We start from the raw sequence: 16,502 nt of genomic DNA, 5'->3' as shown, positions 1-16,502 counted from the left end.
TGAAATTATCAACTCCTCATCCCCTAACACATACAGGAAGAAAGATATTCATCTTCTTGGATTCTCTCAGTGATGGTACCACTATTAGCAAAGCTAGACACGTAAGTCTTCTTTAACTCCTTTCATCATTTCACTTTCATGAAATCAGGAATCAACTGCTCTTTTTTATTCCCTCTATCTTTTGAGGTATTTCTTGAATCTGTTCTTCTGCCTCCATCACAGTTACCATTTCCCTAGTTTAGTCCATCATCTCTTACATGGACTAAAGTAGTCTTTGTGCCAAATGAGTCAGCCTGGCTGCCAGCTGACTAGTGTCCACAGGACAAGGAGATTTACTGAAAATACTAATCTAGTAACTTCACTACTTCTTTAAAGCCCTACAGTGATTTTCTATTGATTGTTACTAAGCAAATATTTCTCAAAATCTGGCTCCCACCTAATGTTCTAACTTCTTTTTTCCCCTCTTCGTATTGCCTCATATTTTGCTCTCCAACTGCTAAGAATTATTTGTAGTTGTTTTGCATATACAATACATTTCTTCAGGTCTGTGCTTTTGCTCCTGCAGAAACCACTGCCACCCCAGCCCCAGCTCACAGCACTATAAATTTCAGCTTCTTACCTCCCCCAAGAGGGTTATCATGCCCTTCTAGGGTGGCTGTAGGTGTCCGCCCTCCACACTACCCTGAACCACTTTTTCATGTTTCTTATTACATTTATCACATTATTCAATACACATCTGTTTATGCATCTGTCTCCTTCATTAAATTCGTAGCTCATTGAGAATAGAAAAATGTCTAATTCATCTTTTTTTCTCCCTCTAGCTCCTAGAATACTAGGAACACTTAGTAGACATGTAACACAGGGCTTTTTTTAATGAATGAGTATCTTTCATATTCACACTTTTCCCTCAAGTTAAATTTTAGTTTTGAATTTTTTTAATCTTTCAAGGGTTATTATAAAGATGGATTGCAAACTAGCCATGGCTTTTTAGATTCTTACTTGGAACTAATAAGCAGACTTTTAATTTTACAAAATGATAATATGGTATAAAAATAATTTTCAAGAAGATAGAGCAGGAACTTAGAAAAACACAAGTTCTTAGATAGAGCAGGAACTTAGAAAAACACAAGTTCTTTGGAATATAATGAAAAGAAAACTATATAAGACAAGTTGGAAGCTTTTATAGTAGTTAATTTTCCATTTTTAGAAATGATTTTGACTATAGAATATATATAATACCAATTTAATGCTATGTACTCTAGTTTTTTTCCTTTTTAGTTGCTTTTTAAAAGACTTTTCATACAGGTGTATTCTCTCTATTTCTATAGGTTAAAATTTGTCTGTGCTACTCCAAACAAAAACCAAAATCAATTTTTCAGCTAGCAGGAATGTTATAACAAATGTTTATGAGGCACAGAGATAAGTGACTTAATTGGTATTATAGGTATATTATATTAGTTCACCAATGTTTAGACTTATTTAAATATATAAAGGATAGACTGGCCTTATACATTGGCACCTTTTTACATCATTATATGATCATCCTATATTCAGCTTCTTCTTCAAATCTGAAAATTAAAAGTTTGGAAATATATGTAATATTTATTACCAGCAAAATCAGGCACTTCTATAAATCATAACTATAAAAAGGATCTTGATAATGTTCTGGAGCTATATGTCTTTGATGGGAGAAAAGGAAAAGAAAAAGAGTTCAAGTATATTGGAAGATGAAAGAAATAATATTTCTATATTGGTTCAAAATGAAATTCTAGGGACTGTACATTAGAATTCTGTGTACTTATGTAATTCCCTTTAAATGTTAGTCTCAGTGTATTCTTTACTTACCTGGGTCTCAAAGGTAATTCGTTTCCTAACATAGTATTTATTTATCTGTTATTGTTTGAGTTCATTATTACAGTAGTTTAAAAACTTGTTTTTGTTTGCCTGTTATGGCATTGCTATTTTAAAAGAGAGTGTCAAGATAAACCACAGTATGGTGAAACCAGTTGATTTTCTTTTAAAATAAATTCATATTTAAGATAAGTATCTTTTAAAGACAGGCACAACCAAGAACCAGAATAATGTGATTATGTAAAGTATCCATGAGAATAGCATTAAAGCATGTTGACTCATTTTCTGCCAAAATCAATCTTTAATAAGCATTGAGCATCAGGTTATTATATTATATTGAATGGCTCATGGTTTTCTTATTTTTTTTTATTTAAACTTAAGGCCTTTAAGAAGAAACCATACACATGAAAACAATTATAGTCATTGAAATATCAACCTGTTTGTTGAGACATGTAATCATGTATGATGCATATCAACTGAAAGTATTAGAAGTGAGCTGTGCATTTGGAAGTTATTCACAGAACCAATGTAAAATTTCCTTTTCTTTGGGCATTTCTTTGCATCCCACTTGGTTGATAATGGCAATTCATTTCTGTATATTCATCAAGCAAAAATCTTCCTGGCTTGAAATTCATTGTGTTCCAAAATAGTCTAATAGTTATAAGAATTTGAGACAATCAATATTTATTTTACTGATTTTTTAAATGACTAATTTTTTTCCCCTTGTATTTTTTTAAATTTGCATTTTCTGCAGGTGCATAGGCTCAAGTATTGAAGACTGCATCGGCCTGATGGATAGGTACTTGGTGTGCTTGCTTCCCATGTTCTTCCTCCAAGGCTCCATGTGTGAGCACTGGTGCATGTGTGTGCATGTCACTGTGGATGGAGAATGATGTTTTCTGTTCTGTAATTGCCTGCAGGTGTAACGGTCCCACTAGTCATGACTGCATTTACTACCCATGGACGGGCCATTCCACTTTACCACAACATGCTAGGTAACATCTACCATGTTTCCATTTTGTCGCTCAAATCCTTTCCTAGTTATCATGAACAAAAAGTACTAACCAGTTGGGTTAAATTTATAATATATTATAACTCATAATATATCAAATTAGAAAGTTTTGAAAGAGGCATAAAACACTTTCCTTCTCAAGCCAACTTTCTTACTTCTTTTTCCTTCATTCATTGTGATACAAGAGTCCCAGTTAGTAACACCATTGATTTCTATTTTTTTATTTTTTATTTTTATTTTTGGAGTCTGAGTCTCACTCTGTTGCCCAGGCTGGAGTGCAATGGCATGATCTGGGCTCACTGCAACCTCCACCTCCCGGGTTCAAGTGATTCTCCTGCCTCAGCCTCCCGAATAGCTGGGATTACAGGTGCCCACCACCATGCCTGGCTAATTTTTGTATTTTTAGTAGAGATGGGTTTTCACAATATTGGCCAGGCTGGTCTTGAACTCCTGACCTCAGACAATCTGCCTGCCTCGGCCTCCCAAAGTACTGGGATTACAAGCTTGAGCCACTGTGCCCGGCCTCGATTTTTAATTTGTGTGGTCTAAACAGGATTTTGAGTTATTAATATATAACTTTAATAGAATATTTTTGCTCTTAATTCAATAGATGATTACAAAAATGTTTATAAGGAAGGAATTTGCAAAAGTTGATCTCTTTATTATTTAATTTAATTCAATTTCTGATTTTATATTATTTTTAACTGGTTGGCATATTCTCTAGGTATAAGAATTAACATAAAGGCAATATAGAAAATATTTTGTGCAGGTAAAAGTATAACTTGGGATTTAAAAACAAAACATAAGACTCATTCCCACACAAAAACCTATACACTAATGTTTGTAGTGGCTTTTTCATAATCACCCAAAACTGGAAACTACTCAAATGTTCTTCAGTTGTAACATATTTATATATTGTAACTACTATATACTATACTATATATTATAACTACTGAGCATAGAATAAAAAGGAACAAACTGCTAATACACCCAACGACATGGATGGATCTCAAATATATTACACTAAGTAGAAGAAACCAGACTTAAAAAAAATACATACTGTATGATTCCATTCACATGGCATTCTGGAAAAGGTGAAACCATCAGGACAGAAATGTTGCCAAGAGCTGGAGATCGGGGGATAAGGTTGACTGGAAAAGGGAAGGAGATAATTTGAGGAGATAATGAAACTATTCTTCTGTCTTGATCATGGTGGTGGTTGTACAAAAGCACGTGCTTATCAAAAATTGTAGAACTGTATGTTCTACTGTATATAAATTATACCTCAATAAACCTGACTTTTAAAATATCTCATAAAACATTTCCTATATAACACTACCATCTTATGTAGAGATATTTTTAGCTTTATTTATGAAACAAATTAATTACATCCTTTTAGGAGAGAGAAGGTAGTACTAAAGTTAACAAAATGGGCATTTTGGATGAAGTATTGCCTTTTAATGTAAACTCTTGTATTGAAGTGTACATAGTGTGAAAGTACACAAAACATAATTGTAAAGCTCAGTGAATTTCCAAAAATGAAACGTTTGTGTAGCCATTAACCAGATCAAGAAACAAGATGGCAACAGAGCCCTAGAAGCTACCTTGTACCTCATTCCAAGGATAGCCACTGTCCTGAATTGTAATACCATAGGTCAGATTGCCTGGTTTTTCACTTTATATAAATTTAGTCATACAGTTTGTATTCTATGCATCTGGCTTCTTTTGTGAAATATTATATTTATGAGATTCAAATCTGTGTCACTGAATTTGGTCATAATTTCTTCATTCATATGTTATTGCCTTTACATGTTTTTAAAATAAATATGACATCTTAATATATCATTTTTAATGAATAGAAAAATTAAATTCTAAAAAGAAAGCGAAGCATGTGCTAGAGTAAATTGATTTCTACAACAGTGGCACTGTGACACTTGGGCACAATCAAGACTAGTTAGTATAGTTATTTAGAGCAAGGTAAAATTATGAAAAAATTAGAGGGAGAGAGTGCTGAAGGCTTAAAGTATAGTTTTATAAGCCAAGGTTCATCTTAGATTGTTCCTATATTTATGAAAGAAATTTTCCTTCTTAAGACCTTGGCAGAGCAACTGCATTATCAGCTTGAACAGTTTTCACATTTGCTTTGATGATTTTCTTATAATTATGTAGTTATTCCAGTGGACTAGTTAGGGGTAATATAGTACAGTGGTTAAGTGTTCTGTCTTTAGAATCAGATTTTCTGAGTTCAGAGCCAGGCTCTACCATTTTTAGATGTGTGACTGTGGGTAAGTTCCTTAAATTATCTGAGCCTCACTTTCTTCATGCATAAAATGGGAATATTAATATAGTTCATAAATTGTAAGATTGAATGTGTCCTTAGAACAGTTCCTGGCTTAGAAATCACTCAATAAGTGTTATTATTTATTATCTTTCTGTATATCAAAAATTCTCAAACCTTGAGGGTGAGAGAACGTGGTGCTTCCCAGGGGAAGGAGAGAGGTCTCTAAAGTCACAACGGAAGCTTTGATCTGTACCTAAAGCTCTTTTGATGGGCTCCTTGAAGGAAGAGAGAGCATTTCTCTCTCTTCATCTTGAGAATCTCAATTACAATGTTGGCCACTGATACTAATTATGGTAGGTCATTGGCTGATATGTAGAGGCAGAGAAAAGGTTAAAACCACATTGATAGATCACTTATAGTCCTTAATGCTTGTAATTGAGGTTATTTAACTCAAAATCATAGTGTATCTTGTTATAGATTTAATATTTTCAAAATTTAAACAAAAGCATGATTGGAATTCTCAATACTCTTGCCTGCTTCGGTTTCCAGGACATATTCACTCTGAGATTCTAGTAATCTCAGACTAAAACACCTAATTCAGATTAGCCTTATCATAAATAGGTGACCATGGCCAGTCACTGTTTGTGGATAATACAGAAACTACAGCCCATCATTTTTAAGAAGAATCAGCTGTAGCCCACAGTATAGGTAAAAAGCAGGGGTTCCTGAATGTCTACGTTCAAATATTGGCTCTATCATGTTTTTTATCTGTAAAATGGGAATTATAATGGTCATTTTGAAACTGAGAATTCTTATAACCATGAAGATTGGTGTGAAGATTAAATAACACACAATAGCCAGCATACAGCGTATGTTTATTGGTGGTACCTACTGCTCCAGTTGAAATGTTGGCATAATAATCACTTTGAAAACCTCATGAAGTTAGTAATTTACATATCAACAAGGCATTAATCCAGTAGGTTAGTGACTACAGGATTGATATATCAAAATTACTCAGGTTTTAAGCATTTCAATGTTATACCAAATTTCTAAGTATAATAATTTAAAATAATTCATAGCAATAGTTAATTGTTCCTTTTAGGACACTCTAGATATCTTTCATTAACGCCTATTTAGAACTTAAATGTAATGCAATGTGACTCCATTCTTCACTTGCATTGACTTGTCAGGATCAATTGGCTTGTGAGGGGATGTTTATAAGAAAGTTTGAAATTTACATGAAGGATTTAGCCTGGATGCTTTGCAAAAGTGTATATGATCATGGAACATTTTGATGCAGACTGGGTAAGACGTGAAAGTAACAAGTGTCTGCTTTTTCAGGTGTTCAGTATTGCAACAAATGCTTACCTCTCTAAGATGAGGTGGGTGTGTATTTCACTGAAAGCAGAGCAGTAATTTAGTAATATTTTTAAATGTCATCATAGTTTTTCAAAGCATCTGTCAATTGATTGAAATGAATCTTACATAATAGGACAAAAACTACAAATGAGAATAATTGTTTTGGGCAGGGCGCGGTGGCTCATACCTGTAATCCCAGCACTTTGGGAGGCCAAGGCGGGCGGATCACAAGGTCAGGAGATCGAGACAAGCCTGGCTAACACAGTGAAACCCCATGTCTACTAAAAATACAAAAAATTAGCCGGGCATGGTGGAACATGCCTGTAGTCCCAGCTACTCAGGAGGCTGAGGCAGGAGAATCTCTTGAACCTGGGAGGCAGAGGTTACAGTGAGCCGAGGTCATGTCACTACACTCCAGCCTGGGCGATAGAGCGAGATACTGTCCCCCGCAATCCCCCCAAAAAAAGAAAATAATTGTTTTGAGTTTCTTAAACCATATTTTAACTGGCAGATTATCCAAATGTCTAGTTTATTTTTAGTCACAGAAAATTACATTGAGCATGTCAATGTGGCCATTTCAAAATATTTAGTGTTCATATTCCCTCCACCCCATTATACCGTATTCTGTTTCCTAAACCAGCGGGGCAGGTGTGGGGGGGCGGGTGCGGGGGGAGATTTAAATGAAAGCAGGTGAAATGTTTCCAGTCTTGATCAACTTTCATTTTCTAAGCAATGTTATTCTTTCCCAAGCCTACAATTTATGAGTTGGTTTCCACACTCCATTTATATTATAGGCTGCTGCTGGAATTTCTTTCAGGAAGATTGGATAAGATAGAATAGAATTTCTTTTTTACCTTTAGTCTCCTAGAATATGCTGCTTATAATGAAAATAATACTTGATGTTTTAGAATCTCTCCCTACTTCCCTTATCTGAATTAAGTGCCTTAAAAATAGTATTTGCCTTTGGTGGTTTTCCTTTTCCATCAAGAATCCTATAAAAACATATGTTTAGCAAGTTTTTTTCATTCTTTTCTGTATATTATTTGTTTTAGCTTGCATACGTGCTATTTTCATATAGATTCTGATGGAATAGAATATTTGATTCTAATCCATTTTAGATTCTTTGTCAAATATATATCCAACAGTTTGTTTGTTTGTTTGTTTATTTCTTTTAATCTCAGTCTCCTATTCTATTAGGGCTGAAATTTGTTAATCTCAATAAGTTAAGTTTCTATTGGCAAAAGATTTCTTTATGTTAGTTAGCAGTCCACGTGTTAACTGACTAATAACTCTTCAAATTTGTGAAATCATTAAAACAGCTAGATATCAAGCATTTTTATCTAGCTACTTGCTCCAATTCAATTATTCTAGGTGCTTCACAATATAAAGTAAAGTCATTTGACTCAGTTTAACTATCTAAATCTCCTATGGGCAGCTATTTGAAACATTTTATATTCTTGTCACATTTTAATGCCTGTGTCATACTTTTACTTTATGGTATAGTGGTTATTAAGTAAGAGGTCACATAGCAGTTTAATCCTTTAGCAGTGTGATCCATGTGTGATATATGAGAGAGATGATATGATATTCTTGGCGCCACTTTCACAATTGGCACATTTTTTTTTCCTTGTTTGTTTTGCCCCCAAGGAACTTAAGTTCATAACTCATGTCCAAATCAAACGGTCAAAATCATCCATGGATGGTTACCTTAGATGAGTGGCAGTTGTATTATGATCCTTAAGTCCAATAAATAAAAGCACACAGCCCTTTATTATAAGTCTATCCTCAGTCCACTAAGTTCTGTATATTAAATTTACTTTTGAATTAAAGAGAGTTTGAAGAGGTGAAGGAGAATGTGTGAATCTCTTCTTTTCCGCATGATTTTTGTCCCAGCTTCTCAGTACCCATAAAATACCAAGGTTATCACAGAATTATAAGGGAAGAGCAAATCGTCTCAGCTCAGTTGTTAATTACTATTCATACAGTTAAAGTGGCTACTTTAACAGAAGTATTTAGTATCACAAAGTTGCAAAGTGGCTTTTACATTGATAGCAAAATGCTCAGACATTGCTACCAAAGCTTCTAGAGACCCTAAAATGTTAACATTATGCTCAAACTCACTGAGTGACTTACAATATAATAAAATATAACTTAAAGTATAATAAACAAAACAAAACACAGTTCCACAGGTAAAATTACAGGCATGGCATAGCTGGGTTTTTTCCTTATCTTCTCACCAGGCTGAAATCAAGGTACTGTCTGACCTGTGTTCACATCTAGAGCTTGGAGTCTACTACCAAGTTCATTCAGGTTGTTGGCAGAACCAAGTTCCTTGAAGGTGTAGGACTGAGGTTCCCAAGTTATTGCTGATTCTTAGCCAGGACGACATTCGGCTCCTTGCAGCCATGTGTATTCCTTGTCATGAACCAGCCCTTCCCACCCCATCCCCACCATCTTCAAAACCCAGCAACAGTGCTTCAGATCCGTCTTATTCTTTGAATCTCCTAGATTTTGTCTCTCTGACCAGTAGACCCAGATTGAAGGCTCATGGAATTAAGTCAGGCCCTTGCTGATTGTCTTTCTATCTTCAGGTCAAGAAATTTGGGACCTTAATTACATCTGCAAAATCCTTTCACATCAGCACCTGAGTTAGAATTTAAATAAGTGGGAAAGGTATGTGTATATTTCAGTGGCTGTAATCCCGGGAGCAATTTTTGATTTCTGTCTAGCACATCTGCCTACCTTGGGGACTAGAACATATAATATTTCCAACAGTGCCATTCTTATTTTTTCTTGTCCTGAAGGAAACTTAATTATTATTCTGTGTGTCATGCAACTTTGCCATATAAATGCACCTTTACGTATGAGAGATCAATTGGTCAAACTATCTTCAAATAATGTATTATCATATTCTTGCCCTCAAAGGCCCTAGAGAAAGCAATAAGGTATTATCTTGGAACTAAAACCAGGGTTCTCTTTGTACATTTATATACTGTAAGGTAAGGTCTCAGTGTCCATGTTGGTTCCAGGTGCTCATGCTGCATTATTGTGCGGTACCTCACAAACAGAATCCTGATTAAAGTACTCCCTGGTTAATATAAAATTTATAGCCTTTTCATTAAGTCATCAGACCTGTAAGTCTCTGTCAAGATTGCTCTAGACCTGCACTGTCCAATATGGTAACCATTAGCCACATATGGCCATTAAGCACTTTCAATGCAGTTAAAGCAAATTGAGATTCTATGTAATTGTAAAAAGTACACTGGATTGTGAAGACTAGTATGAAAAAGGGAATATAAAATACCTTATTAATAATGTGTTATATCAATGACATGTTGAAATGTTAATAATATGGGTATATTGGGTAAATAAATACAATTAATTTCATCTTCTTAAATATGTCTGCTAGAATACTTTCAATCACTTATTTAGCTTGTATTATAGATCTATTGGACTGCACTGCTCCAGCCCAGTCATCATGAAACTTTGATTTAATATTCAATTTTGGTAATAGTTTTACACAAAATAAGAATAGTAGAGGGAATGATTTTGCATATTCACAGAAGAGTGTTTATTTCATCAGCTTCAATGGGTTACAGATGGGATGAGTTAGACAGATTCGAGGAAAAACATCTGTTTGCCTGAACCCATTGCATATACTTGTATATTTATATGTGCACACAGCTCTTATAAACTTCTATAGGAGAAGACTAAATTATGATAATTTGAGTCTGCATTTAGAATTCCCAATATGGCCTACTTTTAAAATTGAAAATTACTCAAAGGGTTGGAATTACATTTCATAGATCTTCTTAAATTTGTTTTATAGCCCATATTTTAATTAAAACATTGTTCAGTTTTTATAAATGAACAATACTTAACCAAAAAATTTCTTAAGTAGAGATCAAAGTTTCTGTTTTTATGCCTGGTGTATATTTAGAAAAGAGTTAAACTTACTTCACCATATAATTTAGGCATATATTGTATTAGATCCTAAGTAAGTACCTTTTTTCATGTTTTCTATCTAACTAGGGGAATATAATTAACTGAGACCCCCTTCTGTGATGTGGTTACATAAAATGATGTGTAGATATTAACTCAAATTGCTCTCTTCATGCCTTTTTCTTATTACCTCAGCACATTCCCTAATTAATCATTTTTTCATAAACATACAATTATTCTTCTATGCTGTGTATATAGGCAGGAGCTAATTAGCAGAGAATGCTTTGATTTATCAACAAAATTCTGTTACAGTGATTTCCTTCTCTGCCATCATCTACCCTTAAACCCAAAGAGGTGTAATTTCATTGTAATTTTGCAGTAACTCAGTACTAAAGAATGAATGATAAGGAAAGGGAACCTCACCTCTAATAAACTCTGAATGCTTGTAGCCATGTAATTTTTATAGCATTCTGTTCTTCTGCTCAGAGTAAAGTGTTCCATATGCTTGAGTCATTTAAGGAATAATTATAGTTGCTTTTAGTAGAGTAACATTAAAATAACAACAAAAACCTTTTACCATAAAAAGTTTACTTGTTGAGGGAAAAACACCATGTTTTTCTGAACAAAGCAAGATAAATTTACAAAGCTACTCCTTTGTTCAATCTCTGACCCCCAAATCCTAGAGCTCAAATCCCAGAGAGAATAGCTATATTGCTCTACACACCAGGAAAGAAAGGACCAAAGGGAAAACCAAAACATCAGTTTGTTATTTCTTTCTCAGAGTACTGATGCCTTTTCCAAAATCTTATATTTAGCTACGAGCTTGTTTTTGCCACCTTTAGAAAATCCTAATATGTATCTATATCAGGTATGCTACACTACGACATTTAATATTTATGACAAGCACATAAAAACAGTAGTCACTATTGCCATTCATAAATGATAAAGCAGACTTAGAGTAATTCAGCAATTTACAAAAAAATCACTCAATATCTTTCTCTCAGTTTTAATTTTTAGCTATTAAGCCTACCTCTGTATAGGATTTTATAATGCAGTTCTCACACAGAGTATTTTATCCTGGACCAATAAATTCCATGATCTAAGCATGTAATCCTATAATTGTAGATAATGTAACTTTTTAAATACATCAGATAAACTAATCTAAGACATATATGAACAAACATAGGCACGGCACAGTTTTTAAAAATATTTTCTAAAGTGAGAGTTATTTTAAAATTCTGCAGAGATTTGAAAAACAAAGCTGTGGTTTCCTATGAGAACAACTTTCACCTGTTCCTAATTGCATTAACGCTACCATCCCCAGCCTCCCTCATCAAAAGTACAAGTAAGAATTCAAATTTCATGGACGCTAAAATAAAATAAAAGACAATATAGTGCTGGACTTTGGCAGGCACTTCCTTGTTGTCACTAGATCATGCTGTAGGATTTATGGGATTGGGCAAAATTGATTGGAAGTAGTAACGATTTTAGGTGATAGGTTATGAATGTTAGATTTTGTATCATCTGGCTCCGGTTGTTTCGGTAAAAAGTGATTTCTCCCAAGAAAAATTCTTCCCACTGTTGGTACAGTCAAACATACCATATTTTATTTGTTTTTAACAGGAGAAAACAGAACAAAACACAAACCCTCCTCCATATATGTTATTTCGCAATATCCAGCCAGTAAATATTCATTGTATTTACTACATGTCAAATGTTGGCGAAGATACTGAGGAAAGAATAGAGAGAAAAATTAACGTAATTCCTAATATCATAAAATCCATTGTGTAGGGAAAGAGAAAATATTATTTAATATATATATTTATATATAATATATATAAATATATATTTAATATCATTTACCTGCATGATGATTTATTATGAGGGAAATTACAAATGAGTATGTGATATGCAGATGGTAAGAAAAGAAAAATACAACAAATGACATCTGGGTTTTTGTCCTGAGTAACTGGATAAGAATGATGTCATAAACTGAGATGGAGAAGACTCAAAAGAAAATGGAACAAATTTTATGAGGAAAATAAAAAATTGTGTTAAGGTTATAACAAATTGGAGATGTTTATTTGTTATTTGAGTGAAGATTTTGCATAGGCAAATAAATATAATACTGTGGAACTCAAGGGAGGAGTCTGGGTCATCAATCATATTTAAATTCATTACATTAAATGAGATTCCATATGTAGAAAGTGTAGATGGAAAACTGCACAAGCCTTAGAATACTCCATAATTTGTACGAGCAGAACAGAAGAGAAAGGTATAGTATGGCAAAGGAAATTGAGACAGAATGGATGGAGGTAGGAGGAAATCTGGTAAGGTGAAGCCCTGGAAGCCAAGTGAAGAAAATGTTCTAGAAGGGAGTGAGTCCATATGCTGATTGGGAAGCAAGTATTGACCTTCTAACTTAATCATTTGTTGGTAATGTAAATATTTAGTAGTATCAACGTGAATGGTTGGCTAAAACTATTGGAGTAAGTAATTAAGGAATTGGGGAGCCAGAAATTCGAGTGAATGGAGAGAAGTGTTAAGATTCAAAAAATATTTAGAACTTGAAATGTAATACCGTACTTAGTGATTAACTGGATATGAAGGAATTGGGATAAGAAACTGTTAATCATTTTTTCTAGGCTTCTGGCTTGCAAAGTTGGATGGATGGGGGTAACATTAACTGAGATTTGTCACAGTAGAAGGGTGCTAAATTAGTCATCCTGTGTTTAGTTTCAGATGTGTTGAATTTGCAGTGACTTTGACATATTCAAGTGATGCTAAATGGGAAATTTAATATACAGATATGGAAGTTTCTCCAAGTGTTGATATATTTTGAGAAATGTAGATGAGAGAGAAGAGAGAGAGACTGGGAAATAGTTTGAATGGGAATAATATCAAGAGAAAGATATTTTGAGAATGGGTGAAATTGTGAGTCTGTTTTGGAAGATTTTATAGAGTGTGAGAGGCTGGAGATACAGGAGAGAGAAGAGATTATTAATTATAACAATTCCTGAAAAAAAAAGAAGAATTAAGAGGCAAAGAAAATATGAAAGGATTAGCCTTAGAGAAGAAAAGACTCCCTCCTTCATTATTTTATTGGGAGAAAATAATTACAGGATAAAGATACAGATAAGTGTATAACTTTGGTGAGAAAAGGTTGAGTTTATGTAAAATTCTAAACTCTCTTTGAGGCTGTAGATGAAATCATCTTGCCAAACGGGAGGAGGCGTACATGTATGAGGAGAGAGATGGTCTGGAATATTAAATCCAAATATAAACTGGGCTAATTTTTGCATTTAAAATATTCTGACACTAATCCACAAATCATCAGTAATTTGCAATGTGTTCTTTACATGTCTCTAACTTGAAGGTCACCCTATTTTACTTTTGCTTGGAAAATAACAGGTTGTAGTTTGCTCTCAGTGACTCTAGACTCATTAAATTAGAAGACTGTTAAATACATAATCAGAATCTAACAGCATCCTGTATGTGTTCTGAGACATTAACAAATTTCAATACCTGTAGCGTTAATTGCAAAATGCTGATATATAACAATTACTCTAAATCACATCATTACTACAAACATCAGCAGTTGTGCAATTGTGCAGGTACTGATTACTAGTAAATCAGTACATCATGAAATATTTTTCTTATTTCAGTTTTTATATGCTTTCAAATAAGAAATTATGATGGAATTCCCTTACAAATAAAATTTCTTTGGCTTCTGATTGTACTTATGTAACTAAATTTATCTTCAAGCAATGGTTCTGGTCTTAGCAATTGGTCCCATATGCCTTTCTTTTAAATCCAAAGCAAGTAAATGTAGAATTCATCATCCTGATGGTTAAAGCTCACCAGCTCATCATATTTTAGGTATTTTTCTTTTTTCCCTCTTTCTGTTTTTTAAGGTTAATTCTTTTTTAAAATATATTTTTAATAAAATGTAAAATTACAAAAGGAATACATGCTTAGAGTATTAAATAGAAATGTATATGTTATATCTATATATTAGTCCTTCCACACATTTCTCTACATACTAATACATATGTACAATAATAAGGGTTTTTGTTTACAGATAAGGGAGCATACTCTACACATTATTCAGTAACTTACTTTACTCACTTAATAGTACTTTATGGACAGCCTTCCAGATCAACAGACATTACCCCTTTTTATGATTGCCTAGTATTCCCTAGTATCAGCTTACCACCAACTCCCTATTGAAAGATAGGCTATTCCTACGTTTTTGCCTTTTACAAATTATAAAATAAATAACATATATATGTGTGTGTATTTGGCGTTAAAAAAAGTATGTTTAGCTAGGGATTAATTAAAATACATGAAAATATTCAAGTTTCTTATTCATATATGTGAATTGCTATTCAAAAAGTCAAATAGAAAACACATTAAATATTACAGAAGTTACAACATGAGTTAAAAAACATTTGAATTATAGTGTCATTATAAAATACATAAATTTATAACAGATCATTATCTTCATACCTATTTAAAATTAGATAGGTTCCAGTAAAGTATGGCTGCAAGTATTTCACCAAAAGTTGCCAAAGACTGCATAACTTAGAAATTTCTTCTAATGAGTTTATAGTTTCATTTATGATGCCATTAATCATGTTATACAGAGATCATGATGAATAAAGAAGTTTAATTAACTTTTTCAAAGTCTGTTGATTTATTAATTGGTTTCAAGTAATCCTAAATGGTCAGTTATAGATATATGTATCTGTAATATTTCAACATCATTTATTTTTATGGAGGAATAAGAATATATATATATGTATAAACAATTCACAGGATGGCTTTGATCCTATATAGTTTTGAAATTATAAATAATATTTATAGAATAACTTAGTCATAGCAATACCTAATCCTTTTATAAAACACTAAGAATAGATTGTGAGGGCTTCTCTCTCTGTCTTTGTCTCTCTCTGTCTCTTTCTCTTTTTCTCTTTAAGTTACTGCGATGTCATTACTTGATAATAAAGGATAACTGGCATGAATTTTATGAGAAAGTACCCATTGCATATCATCTTAAATTTACACTTTTGTTCTTTAAATTCTTTTGTTTGTTTGTTTTTGACTGTTTGCAAATAGCTAAATACTAGCATACTTACTTAGTGATCCCAATAAGTACTCAAGAAGAGATGTTAGTGTTTTCCAGCAACTAACTCAGTGCCAGAGGGTGAATGTAGGACCCAGTAACTGCTATCTCTTACTCTCCTCCCCCTTGGCTCTAAGAAAAACTTAGATTTTGCATAAACTCAATTGGCATGATTGTAAGTAAAGATAAGTCATTTGCTTAGATAATTTTCTAAATGGAAAAATAAAGATATGCAATCTGAAAGCTTTAAAGACTGAAAAGAAGAAAGTCTGTAGATATACTTCATTTAGCAAACGTAAAAGGGAAGCATTATGTTTATTCCAAATTACTTTTAGATTATTTTCTTATGACCATTTATAATACAAAGAGATTTTAAAAGATCTTCTGCTGGATGTCCTTAAACAATACATAGCATTACATATGGCTGATTGTTAATAGTATACACAGTTTTAATAATAAAAAATAGACAAAGAACAGATTGGAAAATTAATATTCTAGCTTGGAAGAGAATGTTTCATGTAGATGTGGGTTTTTTCCTTAGTATTAATGATTTCTTTTGCATGTAAATGAAATGGTTTCAGGCAAAGTATAAAGTTGTCTTGGTATTATGTTATTTCAATGTTGTTTGAAATGCTTAGGTTCAATTTTTTTTTCTCTTACATTATCTGGAGGCTGTGAATCTGTATTCAGAGCATCTGCCGAATCATAACATCATCTAGGCAACAGCTTTTGAAAAAAATGTGTTTCCCCATAATTAGAAATGTGTTCTAATTAGGGGTTGGGTGTTTATATAAGTTTAGAAAGGAGTTATATTACTAAACATTGTTATTAAATGCTTTAAAATATGTTTTTGTGAATTCAGTCACAATAAACCTCCTCTTAGAATATAAAAACTAATCAATTCTAAGTTAAAAACATTATTTAAAGTGGGG

General features: G+C 33.0%; 1 protein-coding gene across 4 annotated transcripts in view; it reads left to right on the top strand.

Moving 5' to 3' along the window:
• ERBB4 (erb-b2 receptor tyrosine kinase 4) overlaps positions 1-16,502 on the top strand; it is a 1,171,999-nt gene that overhangs the window by 887,232 nt on the left and 268,265 nt on the right. For 3 of the 4 annotated variants that reach the window (XM_054477568.2, XM_063647921.1, XM_054477570.2), the window contains exon 16: positions 2,772-2,846. In XM_054477568.2, coding sequence (XP_054333543.1) covers positions 2,772-2,846 — 75 coding nt within the window. Of the gene's footprint in view, positions 1-2,605; positions 2,651-2,771; positions 2,847-16,502 lie in introns of all 4 variants that reach the window. The other variant, XM_054477569.2, reaches the window with a different exon arrangement.

The sequence above is a fragment of the Pongo pygmaeus genome, chromosome 11 (assembly GCF_028885625.2).
Source record: "Pongo pygmaeus isolate AG05252 chromosome 11, NHGRI_mPonPyg2-v2.0_pri, whole genome shotgun sequence".
Taxonomy (NCBI): Eukaryota; Metazoa; Chordata; class Mammalia; order Primates; family Hominidae; genus Pongo; species Pongo pygmaeus.
This window is presented reverse-complemented; position numbering and strand designations above follow the sequence as displayed.